General features: G+C 37.2%; 1 protein-coding gene across 2 annotated transcripts in view; it reads left to right on the plus strand.

The window, feature by feature from the left end:
- The window catches only part of SUGP1 (SURP and G-patch domain containing 1), a 37,224-nt gene extending 23,097 nt beyond the window's left edge, over positions 1–14,127 (plus strand). For both annotated transcript variants that reach the window (XM_074306986.1, XM_074306994.1), the window contains exons 9-14: positions 4,664–4,770; positions 5,552–5,729; positions 9,587–9,693; positions 11,074–11,219; positions 12,966–13,095; positions 13,946–14,127. In XM_074306986.1, the coding sequence (XP_074163087.1) occupies positions 4,664–4,770; positions 5,552–5,729; positions 9,587–9,693; positions 11,074–11,219; positions 12,966–13,095; positions 13,946–13,972 (695 nt within the window). In that variant the 3' untranslated portion in view covers positions 13,973–14,127. The remainder of the gene's footprint in view (positions 1–4,663; positions 4,771–5,551; positions 5,730–9,586; positions 9,694–11,073; positions 11,220–12,965; positions 13,096–13,945) is intronic.
- Positions 14,128–14,457: the final 330 nt, after the last annotated feature.

Consider the following 14,457-nt stretch of genomic DNA (forward strand, 5'->3'; position numbering starts at 1 on the left):
ATTTACTCTTTGCCATCACAAAATTTTTGATATGGTACTAAAAGTTTTAGTTAATTCTGACATCTGTATGTAGCATGTATAGAGTATTATTCTACGTAGCATTGAAGGAGATACATTGAAGGATGTAGGAAAATATTTAAGACATGGCTTCTATGTTTTATACTTCTTGCAGGCAAGATACAACCTACAGTGGTTGTGATATGTAATAATATACAATATAACAAAAATTATAGAGTAGCTATATTATTGTATATTGATACTTCTTTCCATAGCTTTGTGACCTCTATGGTGCTTTATTCCATTGCATATTATAATACTGCCATTCTTTTCATCATCATTCTTCTGGGACTCGATTCACTAAAATTCACTAAAGACTTTGCTTTGATTATTTCTACAAAATTATTTTTATTAATATCTTTTGGTTTTATAGCAACTATTTTTCCAATGAAGACCTCTTCCTGCATTTCTTATAATAAAGAGAAAAAAAGCAGGAAAAACAGTACAGCAGAGCTAACCAATATATTTTAAAGCATTGTATTTTAAAAATCTTGACATTTGCAGTTTTCCACATTTATATTTTCCCCCAAGTTTTCAAAGTAGAGGAGTCAAGCTTGATCATTATGATTATGTAGCCTTCAGTTTTGGTCATATACAGAAATCTGAAAATCATATGTGTATATGATAATTGAACCCATTGGAAGCGATGGCTTCACTGTTTTTTTGTTTTGTTTTTTTTTGTTTTAATAACTACTATTTCAATGTCATTGGAAACCAAATTGTCATGCTGAATATTTTAGTCAGCAAGAGCTCTTCAGTCCTGGATTGCAGTCGGATACCAGCTAGGAATACCAAGAAGTTATTGTAGGCCCCCTGGAAATCCCTCTTGTTCCAGACTATTTATCTCTGTCTTCTCAGTGCCATGGTTCTTTTTGAGGCAGCTAGGTGGTACAGGGCCCAAGCTTAGTACCTGGTGTCAGGAAGAATCTGAGACAGCTTCAGAAACTTAATAGTTGTGTGGCTTTGGGAAAATCATTTAACCTCTGTTTGCCTCAATTTTCTTAACTGTAAAATAAGGAACTAATAGCATCTATCTTTCAGGGTTGTTGTCAGGATCAAATGAGGTAATATTTGTAAAGTGCTTAGCAAAGTGCTTGATACATCATAGGCATTAGATAAATGTGAACTGTAATGATTATGGATGATATAATATGGATGAAGAAAACTGAGCAGGAATGGTCTAACAGAGAGGAAGAGAATAAGGAAAGAGCAGTGTCTTGAAAATTTAAAGATTAGAGCGTATCCAACAACAAAAAAAAAGATCAGTAATATAATATTGTAGAATAGTTGTGAAGGATATGAATGAATTTTTAAAAGCCATTAGATTTGGCAGTTAAGTGATCATTGGTAACTTTGGAAAGAGAAATTTCCATTGAGTAATGGGTTTGGAAACTAGATGCTTAGAGCTGAAGGAAAAGAGAAGTTTTGAAGGACCTGGTGCTTGAGGAATTGAGTGAAGAAGTATAGAAGTATAGAAGAAGAAGAAAAGAGGGCCCAGGACAGAGTTTTAGGGGATACCCATAGTTAGTGAGAAGGACCAGAAACTTGAGAAGCTGTCAGATGGAAGAACCAGGAGAGAATGGTATCTCAAAAACCTAGAGAGAAGAGAATCTCAAGGAGAATACAATGAATGTTAAAAATGGTGCAAGAAGAGGAATTTGCCCTGGCAAGGAGGAGAAAGTAGGGTAAGATGTTTGAGTGAAGAAATGAGGGGGGAAGAAGTGATAATTCTCAGTGAGTGGCTCACATATTTTTGGTGAAGCATGAGGGACAGGATCCTCAGCAGAGATGATAGGAGTTGGGAATAGGAAGTTTAAGACACAAGGAGGTTTGGAACAGTAGCTGTGATGAATTGGATCAGTTATGGAGGAGTAGAATGTTTGTCTTGGCTATAGTGAGGGCTCTAGTTGGGTCCTACAATAAGAGGAACTCAATATGTATTCTGATGGAAGTGGATATCTTCAACATATTTTTTTTTTGACAGTATATATGCATGAGTAATTTTTTTTATAACATTATCCCTTGTATTCATTTTTCCAGATTTTCTACTCCCTCCCCCAGATGACAGGCAATCTCATACATTTTACATGTGTTACAGTATAACCTAGATATAATATATGTGTGTAAATCCAATTTTCTTGTTGCACATTAAGTATTGGATTCTGAAGGTATAAGTAACCTGGGTAGATAGACAGTAGTGCTAATATTTTACATAAGTGTTCATTCTCTGGGTGTAATTGTTTCTGTCCATCATTGATCAGCTGGAAGTGAGTTGGATCTTCTTTATGTTGAAGATATCCACTTCCATCAGAATACATCTTCATACAGTATTGTTGTTGAAGTGTATAGTGATCTTCTGGTTCCGCTCATTTCACTCAGCATCAGTTCATGCAAGTCTCTCCAAGCCTTTCTGAATTCATCCTGCTGGTCGTTTCTTACAGAGCAATAATATTCCATAGCCTTCATATACCATAATTTACCCAACCATTCTCCAATTGATGGACATCCATTCATCTTCCGGTTTCTAGCCACTACGAAAAGAGCTGCTACAAACATTTTGGCACACACAGGTCCCTTTTTGGAGGGGGGGGGGGGAATCTGCTAGAACTGTCCTTTGAGCTTGGAAAATGTGTCTGCTATAGTTTGTGAGATTTAATATCTCTTCTAGTTTTGACTTTTGACTGTACGGGAAGCAATTTGGTATGACTTGATTCAGTGTTGTCATTAAATTGACTTTACTGCAGCATAAGTTTTGCACACAATCATTGCTTTGTCTTTTCATTATCTATAGCTATCTATTAGTTATCTCGAACTGAATGTCCCATAGATATCTTAAACTCAATATCTCCAAAACTAAACTCACTGACCTTACCCCTAACCCATCCCCTCTACCTGCCTGCCTTTTTATCCTTCCAGTCCCTTGGGCTCACAATCAAGGTGCAAAAACTCAGCACCTCATTCCTGGGCCAAATCTGTAGCTTACTGGTGAGTTCATGCGCCTCTAGTCTCTCTCCATTCCCCATCCATTCTCCATTCAGTTGCTGAAGTGATCTTCCTAAAAGCATAAGTTCCAACATACCAACCCTCCCCTCACTAAAGCTTCCTATTATCTCCAGGATCAAATACAAAATCCTCTGTTTGACACATAAAATCCAATCTTTCTGATGTTCTTGTTCTCTGTTACATGCTCTTTGATCCAGTGACACTGGCTGCCTTGTTATTCTGTGAACAAGTCACACCTTTTCTTAGCCCTGGACTTTTCACCTGGCCATCACCTTACTAGAATACTTTTTGTAGAAGGTCTGTTTATCTTCCTTTAAGTTCCAATTAAAATTCCATCTTCTAGAAAAAGCCTTTCCCAACATCCTTAATTCTAGTGCTTCCCTCTTTTAGTTTTTCCTGTGTGTCCTGTAACATGGCTTCTTTGTACTTGTCTGATTGTTTTTTTCTCCCCCATTAATACTAGCTTCATAAAGGTAAGGATTGTCTTATGACTTTTTTTGTATCATGATAGTTTAACATTATGCTTGGTACATTGTTGGCTCTTAATAAATGTTTATTATCTTTCCAGTACTTACTGCTTCTCTTTCATTAAACATTTATGAAGTGTTTATTCTGTGCAAAGTGAATAAAATTGACCCTGGCCTTAAGTGTGTTAATGTAGAAGATAAAGACAATATAACTGTAGAACAGATTAAAATATGGCAGTTGCTTAAAAAGAGTGCAGAATGCTGTGAGTATTAGATAGAAAGAGCTTACTTCTAGCTGAGGGGCATGGGAAAATTTTCTATGGGAGTTTAGAGGTGAACAGTTGAGGACAGGGGGAAAAGTCTCCACTGAAATGATCTTGTTGATTCAATCTAAATTTAACTCCTTGGGACAAAGCTCTGGTAATCCTACCCTTATTACAAATTTTGTATATATAAAGGTGCAGAGACTAAGTGACTAGATGGCAGGAGCATAGAATATATGAAGAGGAATAGTGCAAAAAGAATGCAGAGATATGTTTGAATCAACTAGTGCATGTCCTTGGATGCCAGGTAAACAGTACAATATTCACAGTATGTAATTCAGTATTCATAAAGGGTTTTGAGGAGTAGAGTAATAAGCACACAGCAATACATTTCATGTTTTCCAACTCTGCCTTGGCAGAGATTTCTGGTGCTTTCCTCCCTCCCTCCTCGCAATTTTATTTTCATCTGCCTTTGTTAATGTGTGAGCAGGGATCTTTTGCCTCTCTTTATAGTCGCAGCACTTAGCATAGTGCCTGGCACATAATAAGAGGTGTAATAAGAGTTTGACTGATATCTAGGTATCATAAGAAATACCTAGATATAGAATAATTTAGACTTATGTTTTGGTTTTAGATGTTCTTTCATTTAAGCCTCCAAGTGAACTTGTAATATAGCTAGTTCAGAAATGAGGGCTTATTAGGATTAAATGATTGGGTAAGTTCCCATGGCTAGTCAGTAGTATAGTAAAGGATCAGTCCTCCCTATTTGTGTCTAGAGAATCAAGTGGTGCCTTTACCCATCTGAAATGATTATGATTTTGGTCATATCTTCCTCTGCCTCTGAGGTGACTATATCAGAATTTTCTCTTACAGTTCAGGACCTTAAAGGGCTTGGTTATGAGAAAGGAAAACCTGTTGGCCTTGTCGGGGTGACAGAACTCTCTGATGCCCAGAAAAAGCAGCTGAAAGAACAGCAGGAGGTAAGCCTGGAGGGGAACTGAGTCACTTCCCCCTGCATGTGGAGTATACTAATAACAGTACCAGTTGACATCTCTTTTTGTATTTTATGGTATATAAACATGCAGAACAACCTTAGTTAGGCTTCTTCCCAGTTCTAAGCCATAGCTGCATTTGTTTGTCCATAGCTGCCATGATTAGAAGGGAAACCCCAGTCTGTCTTTAAGAATAGCCTGGACCAAGAATGTTAAAACAAGGTTTGAGGACATTGGCATGCTGCAGTTCCCTGGGAACACTGTTCAATGAGGAACTCCTTTTAGGCCTTCAAATAATCAAATCCAGTATTCTTTCAAAGGGCAGCTACTAAATGTTCCAGCTTTGGTTTTCATCACTCTATAGGACAGCCAAGGCCAAGATTATTTTCTCTATAAAGAAATGAAGGTTCAGAAAAGAAAGTTGACTCACCTAGCTCTTCAGAACTGAAATCGAGGCTCATACTTGGGTCTCCTCATACTACCTAATAAACAGCAAAGAAATCATTTTCTGTATTACAGAAATTCTGTATTACAGGTACAGTGGTAAGGGTCTTGATGTCTACTTCAGTTCTAGGATAGTGGGTAGTAAGACAGGTTTTGACTGCTCCATAACAAAATGACCTTTCAGATGCTAATCTGAACCTGTTGGAGGATGTTATCCACTTTCCTATTTTTCTCATTATTAATCATGTAGTAGCTTAGCCAGCTATCCTGGCAAGCAGTTAGACTTTACTGGAACTTGATGGAACATTATGTTATCTCCTCTCAGATGCAGCAGATGTATGACATGATTATGAAGCACAAGCGGGCCATGCAGGACATGCAGCTTATGTGGGAGAAAGCAGTCCAGCAACACCAGCATGACTATGATAGTGATGAGGAGGTAGACAATGAGCTGGGAACCTGGGAGCACCAGCTGCGTCGCATGGAGATGGACAAGACAAGAGGTAGGTCTGATCACAGAGTTACAGATTTGGCCTGAGTAACATCCACATTGTTGGGGAAATTAGGCAAGGTTTGGATACAATTTGGGATGTTTAGTCTGAAGAAAAGAAAACTTGCAAGCGATCAGATTCTTGCCTTGCAGGTATCAAGGGTTGTCATGAAGTAGAAAGAACTAGTGTGTATGTGAATATAGAGACATATTTCCTAATTAGGAATGATCTAGAAACAGAAGAGACTGTCTCATGAAATAATCAAATTTCTGATATGAAAATCTTGAGGCTAGATAATCACTTTCAGAGGACCAGACTAAAAATGTACAGGGATGGGGATCCCTGCCCAGAGGAGCTCGATGAAAGGATCTTGCAGGTAGAATCTCATTTTAAGGAGTCTAAGAGAACACCAAACATTCTCATTTGGAGAGGATTTCAAACATCCTCTACCTAAACTTAGTCTAATTGAAATGTATCTTTCTACAACATTATAATAAGTGTTCATTCATGTTTTTGGGGGAGAAGGGAGGATAACTCTTACCTTTAGGAATTATGTAGGCACAACTGGAGAAAATACAAATCTGTTTTTTATATATGGAAGGAATTTTGGGGGTTGAAGTGATTTCTTATTCCTGTAGGAAACTTCCTTTGTCAGTTCAGATTAGCTAGTTATTTGGAATATTTTGCATATTTAAAGAAAAATAGCATTTAAGTTAAACATCTACAAACACTAAAAAATGGGTTCAAAGTATTGGGTAAAGGGGATGACATGATTGGAAATGAGTAACTGGTTCTAGAGAGAATAAATACTCTGATAATGACAGTATTTGAAATTAACATACTATAGTCTTATTTTTTTTTTTTAATAGTTTTTATTTACCAGATATATGCTTGGATAATTTTACATCATTGACAATTGCCAAACCTTTTGTTCTAATTTTCCCCTCCTTTCCCCCCTCCCCCAGATGGCAGGTTGACCAATACATTTTTAAATATGTTAAAGTATAAATTAAATACAATATATAACATAATATAGTCTTAAGGCAGCATATGAAATGGAGAGGAAAACAAACTACAAGTCTTAAGACTTGGATTTGTGCCTAAGGTGTGTTACTGTGACTTTGAGTCAGTTTATTTTTTTAAGCCTCATTTTCATCTATGAAATAGAGATAGTGATAACGATCCTTCCTGTTCCATAGGGCCATTGTAAAGAAAGAGCTTGGTAAACTGTAAAGCACTATTGAATTTCCTAAGCCCTAACCACATAACATGTTTGGGTCACTGTGCCAGGCACTGGCGATGCAAAGGCAAAATATACAAAAGTACAAAAAGAACAAAAAAGCTGTTTCAGTATTGAAAATGTGTACATTTTCTAGAGTGAACTAGGGAAATACTGTTTGCACAGGTAAAATAAGTGTAGTGTAAATTTGAATCTCTTAAATTGCTTTTTTTTTTTTTTTTTTTTTCTTAAGAAGTGTTTCATCAGTGTTGATGCCCAGGTTAGTGGAACCCTTCAAACCAAGGGCCTTTGTCATCTTACAGAAATGAGTTGCTTCCTGAATTACTTACCTAAAGCAGGAAAGACAGTAGTTCACATAGTAATTTCTTAAAAACATAGCATCAAAACTAAAAGAAATTTTGGAAGCCATCTCTTTGAAAGGAGATAATATTCCTTTGTGCTTCAGAGTCTGTGGTATCAGCAGTGTTTGAGATCTTCATCTGCCAGCATTTCATACTTTGTCTCCTTCCTGAATCTATTCTCCTTTTATTGTCTTCACAGCAGTTACCAAAAAGATTCACATTCATCTTCTGTGGCTAATTTTTGTCATTCTACCTCCACAATGTTTCTAAACATACATTGCCTTCTCTCTACTCACTGCTCCCATTCTAATTCTGGCCCTCACCACCTTTTCCTGGACTATTGCAGTAGTCTTTTGCTTGTCTGTTTGTAACCCTTCTCCCTGATTCCCTCTCTTCTATCCCCTTCTGCTGTACCCAGTCTCCACTCATGTCTATGATCATGTCTATGTCCTCATCAAATCCCAAGATGTCCTCTTACCTCCAGGATCAAATCTAAACTTCTCTTTTGACTTTTCAAGCTTTCATATCCCCATGCCACCCTACCTTTCCAGCCTTATTGCATTCTACTCCTCTTCACCCATCTCACTGTCCAGCCCCGTTTACTTTCTTGTTAGTCCTCACATGATTCTGTCTCCCATCTCTGTGTTTTATGTTTTCCCTTACCTCCTATCCATGGAATGGACTCCCTTTCTTGGATTCCTTAGGACTTAGCCCAAGCTTCTATTCAGCTGCCAGAGCTTTTCTTTTCCTAAGGTTACCTTGTATCTGTTTTATACAAAAGTATGTATGTGCTTGTTGTCTCCACTATTAGAATATAAGATCTTCCAAAGAAGGAATTGCTTTGTCTTTGTCTTTATATTCCCAATTTCTGGCATTGTTAAAAGACTAGTGACACTTAATAAGTGCTTATTTATGATTACTGGTTTAATTGGAGGCAATTGGGTACAGTAGATAGAGTTTTAGAGCTGGACTACTCTCAGCAATGCAGTAAACCATGACAGTTCTATGGGACTCATGATGAAAAAGGCTCTCCATCTCCAAAGACCTGATGGAGTTTGACTGCAGATCAAAGCATTTTTTTTCATATTGCTTCTTCTTTGAGTCTGTATTTTCAATATGTTTTTCATGACTAAACATGTATAACCTATATGAAATTATTTACTGTCTTGGAGTAGGAAACACATGGTAAAAATTGTCTTTACATATAATTGAGGAAAAGATGTTTTTAAAAAGAAAGACCTGAGTAAAATATAGCCTCAGTCACTTAATAATTGTGATTTGGATATGCCCCAGTTTTATCATTTATAAAATTGGGATCATAATTGCAAAAACCCACTAGGATTGTAAGGTAAGTACTTTGCACACTTTAAGATGCTCTATAAAGACTGGCTGTTATTCTTAAGAATATCTTAGGCATTCAGTATGAGTATCTTTTAAAATTCTGTACGAAAAGAACATTATTGAGTTCTAGAATATTAGAGGCAGAAGGAAACTTAAAAGATCATCTATTCTACCTTTCCTTATTTTACAAATGGGAAATAATAGCTTAGCATTTAGATAAAACTGCTAAGGTTAACAGAGCAGTTACATATGTTACCTTATTTGAGCCTTAAAACAATCATACATTATTTAAACTTTACAACAGGGTAGGTTCTGTTAACATCTCTCCACCTCAGTTTCTGGGGATAATAACAGAAAAGACTTAGGTTCACACAGCTAGTAAGGGAAGCAGATTTTGAATTTGGGAATTCCTAACTTGAGCACTACTAATTGTGCAGCCTATCTGCCTTAGTAATCAGGAAGAGAAAGGGACACAGTCTAGTATAGTTAGTGATAGAGTAGGTTTGAAAACAGCTCTCCTGTCTTGGTAGTCTTCTATTGCTTTTATTAACTGCCATGTGAACCTGTTGGAGATTTTTCCTTTGGTAGAGTTTGTTCTAGTACAACAGCAAAGGCGTTTAGGATGTAGAAATAACTTGGTGTCGAAGTAGAACTGGATATTAAAGTGTGAATTTTCTGATTATTTTAGGTCCTAGTAAAGCAAGACAATTGATTCTGCTTTTTGAGTGAGTCATTGAGGCTTATTGCTGAAATCAAATGAGATATTTGTGAAGTACTTAACACAGTATTTGGAACATGCTTCCAACAAGCATTGGAAGATGCTTAATAAATGCTTGTTCCCTCCCTTTCCCCTCAGAAAATATGTGATGAGAGGGAAGGGCTTCAGTTGAATTTCTTTTTCCTTGTTGGGTTGTTAATGTCTTCACTTTTCCTATATCTCTCCATAGAATGGGCGGAGCAGTTGACTAAAATGGGCAGAGGAAAGCACTTCATTGGTGATTTCTTGCCCCCTGATGAGCTGGAGAAGTTCATGGAGACATTCAAGGCATTAAAGGTAAGGGAGAAAAAGAACTGAATCAACTGATGTTGAGAGGGTATTTTTGCTACATGGTGCTACATAATTCTTAAAGGTGTACAGAGGGGATGGAGTGTTTTTATTTTTGTTTTTGTTTTGTTTTGCTGAAGCAATTGGGTTAAGTGACTTGTCCAGGGTCACACAGCTAGGAAGTGTTAAGTATTTGAAGCCATATTTGAACTCGGGTCCTCTTGACTTAGGGCTGGTCCTCCAAAGTAGTTTTTATACATGATCTCATTTAAATTTTTTGCCATACTAGAGAGGTGAGTCTTAATGGCCAGAGCTGCATGTGGGCCTCCTAGCATTCTAACTTGCTTGGGCCAGTTCTTTCTTCCAGATGAATAGTGCTTCTTTTTTCAGAGTATTCCATGTCCGGAGAACACAAGAATAAAATATGCTCACTTCTCTTATCCCAGTCCTCAGTAGACTGACCTATAAGAAGACAGTCAGATTCATACTATAGGCCAGTTAAAGGAGGGATCCCAGACACTATGGGAGGGGTTTTTTGGTACATATGGTCCTACTTGAACACAGAAGCCTTGCTCTTCAAGAACCTCCTTTGGAAAGATGAAAAAGGCCAATCAGATGAGTCATACAAGTCCTTGCCATTTGGAGATTGAATCCTAGACTAAATGTGAAGATAGCTGGTAATGGGTGGATTAGCCCTACATAAATTTTTTTCTCTCTCATACTCTTTAGAGGGTTCTAGTGCATGATGGTCATAATTTTAGTAGCCTTTATTATTGTCTGGTTATTGACTTTTGAAACTGTAGAAAATTTTCCTTTTTGTTAGCTAAAACTAATTGAAGCTAGCATATATCAATCAAGTTTGATGGAAAAGTAGAACCTCACTTGAAACCATTAGTATGTGCAGTTTGAGCAAGAAACAAAATGTTATACCTTTTGGTCCTCTTGTTAAGTGTGCCAGAGAAAGACTTGAGTCTCTTAACATCTGGAGAATAGTTAATGGCTAGTACCCTTTTGCCATGGGGAGATATCTGTAACTGAAAATATCCCTCTTAGCAATAAGCAAATAGTATTTAAGCTTCATTTACTATTCCAAGGCTGCTAGAAAGAGAAACTTAAAAGGGGGAGCCACACAAAGCTTTCTTTATTAGCTTAAAATAACTTGTAAATGGACTCAGATTCAAACTATCAAAACAAGAAGAGACCTTAGGGATAATCTAATTCAGTCCCTTTATTTTACAAATGAGAAATCCTAACTCTTTAACAAAAGTTGAGAAGTACCTTGTTGAATGTCAAAGAGCCCTCCAGGGCCAGTTTAGACTAACTTCTGGCTTCCAGGCCAGACAAGGCACTCCTTTTCATCTTAATCAGTAAGATCTGTCACCTTTGCAGGAAGGTCGTGAGCCAGACTACTCAGAGTACAAAGAATTCAAGTTGACTGTGGAGAATATTGGTTACCAAATGTTGGTGAAGATGGGCTGGAAGGAAGGTGAAGGCCTTGGCTCAGAAGGGCAGGGGATCAAAAACCCAGTTAACAAGTAAGTAAATGGCTTAGTTCATAAGTGAATGATATTAACTTAGTGCTTCAAAACTCCTTTTCCCATTGTTCCCATTCCCTGCTCAGTACTAGCTCATCACCCATTTGCTAGCAACTGCTGTAGATGAGACATTGGGCTTTAGGCTGTGAGTAATGTTGACACTAACCTCTGCTTCTGAAGGAGTTAAAATGTAGGAGGCAGGGATACATAGGATTGCATAAGAATATATGGAATATACTCAGAGGATACACAGGAAATAACATCTGTGGTAACATACCCAAGGATGCATCAGTGATATAGGTGATACCCAAGATAAACATGGTGATGGATAAGTAATACAGAAGTGGAACCTACAAATGGTAAATTCATGAGAAGAGAAACATCTTGGATAGTCAGGCCCATAGGTGCTTCATAAATGTCTTAATTGAAATGGCATAACTTTCAACTCGGAGACTCTGGAAAGGGGGGAGATGATGATGTTTTAGCAGAACCTTAAAGGCATTTTTTATAAAGGAATCAGACTGTCATTTCCTTGGCTTTTTTTTTTTTTTTTAGTGTGTCTAAGATTTTTTTGTCCTGATTACTGAAATTTATTACCTATTTGGTTTCATCTGAAAAAGACCTTGGAGGCCTCCTAATCTTTTTATGTCAAGACTTCTTAAACTTTTTCTGTTTTTGTTACTTTTTGCCCAAGAAATTTTTATGTGACCCTGGGCAATATAATCTTACAGCTGGTTTATGACAAAAGAGGGACCAGATCTCCTAGCTTGCAGTCCACATCATATTCCAGTGAAGCATATTGCCTCTATGCCTCTGAAGGGAAGGAAGTTGAATTGGAAACTTTTTCCTTTGCCCTTCACCTACTTTTATTTAGTGCATAGGCTCTTTCTAGGTAGGAAGAATCTTTGGAAGAGAAGAGGCTACTTTGCTTCAGAAACCTGAAAGAGGGATTTTTGATGTTTGATGGAGGTGGGGAAGAGGTCACTCATTTTTTCTTGGTATTGGAGCCAGGGAAATTTCATCTAGACCTTAAGATAGGCCAGAGGATCAGGCCAGAGTTCATGCTGTTTATAGTCCTACTGGACAGCCATTGTTCCTTGCTCTTCATCCCCAACAATGTTATATATAAATGCACACTCCTTTGTAAATTAAGTGTAAAATGTCACTAAAGTAATTTGGGTTTTGTATTTTAAGTTAAAGAGATTTGATATTTAAAGAAATCCTATGATAAATGAATGCTTTCTTATCAAGAGAATACTCACCCCTAATTTTTTAGCTGTGATATAGTAGAATCCCCTCTATTGTAATGGATTTGGAATCAGATTTGGGTTCAAGGCCTGATTTTTTATTGTCTTCTCTAACTTTGGAGAAATTTCACCTTCCCCCCCCCCCCCAATAATCATTTTCTCCTTTGTAAAATGAGCAAATTTAATTAGATGATCTCTTAATGTCTTCTCCAGTTGCAACATTCTCATGTCTTGAATGTGGTGTTTCCTATTTCTGGTTTGCTCAAAGCAGGGTGTGTGTGTGTGTGTGTATACATTTCCTATAGTTCTTTCTCCATTTCAACAACACAGCTCTGAAAACTCTGTTGGTCAGGACTTAGTAAAGGGCAAAGAAAATCATAAGAATCCCATAAAGATATCTTCCCGACAAGGCAAAGTAAGTTAATGCCCTATTGGTATTACAGAGAAAAGAACAGAGTAAGCCTTCATCCTCTCATCTTGTGAATGGGTTTCTTTCCAGGGGTACAACGGCAGTGGATGGAGCTGGATTTGGCATTGACCGGCCTGCTGAGCTCTCTAAAGAAGATGATGAGTATGAAGCATTCCGTAAAAGAATGATGTTGGCCTACAGATTCCGACCTAATCCGCTGGTATGGCGATCCTTTTTAGGCAAACAGATTGTTCTCTAGCCACTCTTCCATACTTACTGAATGCATCAAAATTGTAAATAGTGATTTAACCTCTCAACATCCTGGTGAGGCAGCTATTGGAAGTAATATTCCCATTTCTCAGCTGTACAAATTAAGGCTGAGAGATTCTGGGACATAGGTACACAGTTGTAAGCATCAATGAGGATGCTAGCATAATTTTTCTGACTGGTGTTCCTTCTATAAGAGTTTGGAAATTAGAGAATAATATTTACCACACCTACTCTGGTTGTGAGATTTACATGAGATAGAGTGTATGCAAAAATGCTTTGAAAAATACAAAGAATTGTGCAAAAAAGGGATTATTTTTCAGCAAGCTAAATCATAATTCATCTGTGAAATGTGCACATATCTTCCTGCTGGGAGGTTTCCTTTTTTCCTTCTCTCCTTTTGAGTTTTCATCTAGCAACTATGGTTCAATTACTCAGAATAGAACATGATGGACAACTTACTTTGAGGTTATTTTTAACAATACAGCTTTGATTTAGCTGACACTTGGACCAAGTATTAACACATTTCCCCCATACAAAAGGAACAGCAGTTGGTCTGGAAAAGAGCCCACCAAATTTTGTTCTAAATGTGAATTTCCCATGGGCTGAAGCACACACTTCTGTTTGACTTTTGTTCTGGGATGGACTTTGAAGAGAGGGGAGAAAGCAGACTTTTGCTTTCCTCTCTTCCTCAATATTTTTATTCATTTTATAGTTGAAGTGTTTGCTGGCTAATTCTGGATGATGTGATTATATCTGTAAATATTAATACTCTTTTCTCCTTTTTTTTTTTCTCCCTACAGAACAATCCCAGAAGACCTTACTACTGAGTATTTTCCCAAAAAAAAAAAAAAGTATTTTCAGTACAAATGTAATTTTACTGTGAAATGTTACAGAACTGCATTATTCCCACCCCCATACCCTGTCTTTTTTTCTTTGTTGCAAATATTGTAAAATGTATTAAAAGTCACAGTACTCTCCTTCACCCAGAATAGTGTGGTAACACTGACAGGTGGGTACACAAACTTAACACATGATTCTTTGATTACAGCATCTTTGCAAAGGTGGTGGTGTCATAGAGGAATAAAGAGCAAGGATTAAGATGGAAACCTTTCTATAACATCCTTTCCAAAGGGGAACACCAAAGAATTCATTAAGAATCCTCTAATGTTCTCTTGATAGATACCGCCTTACCAGTGACAAAAATTAGTTTGATTCGAAACATAGAATATCCAAGTTGGGTTGAAATTTAGATTTTAATCTATCCCTCTCACTATACAGATTCAAAACAAAACAAAATTCTGAGGTCCAAAGA

Source organism: Sminthopsis crassicaudata, chromosome 1 (assembly GCF_048593235.1).
Source record: "Sminthopsis crassicaudata isolate SCR6 chromosome 1, ASM4859323v1, whole genome shotgun sequence".
In the NCBI taxonomy this organism is placed as follows: domain Eukaryota; kingdom Metazoa; phylum Chordata; class Mammalia; order Dasyuromorphia; family Dasyuridae; genus Sminthopsis; species Sminthopsis crassicaudata.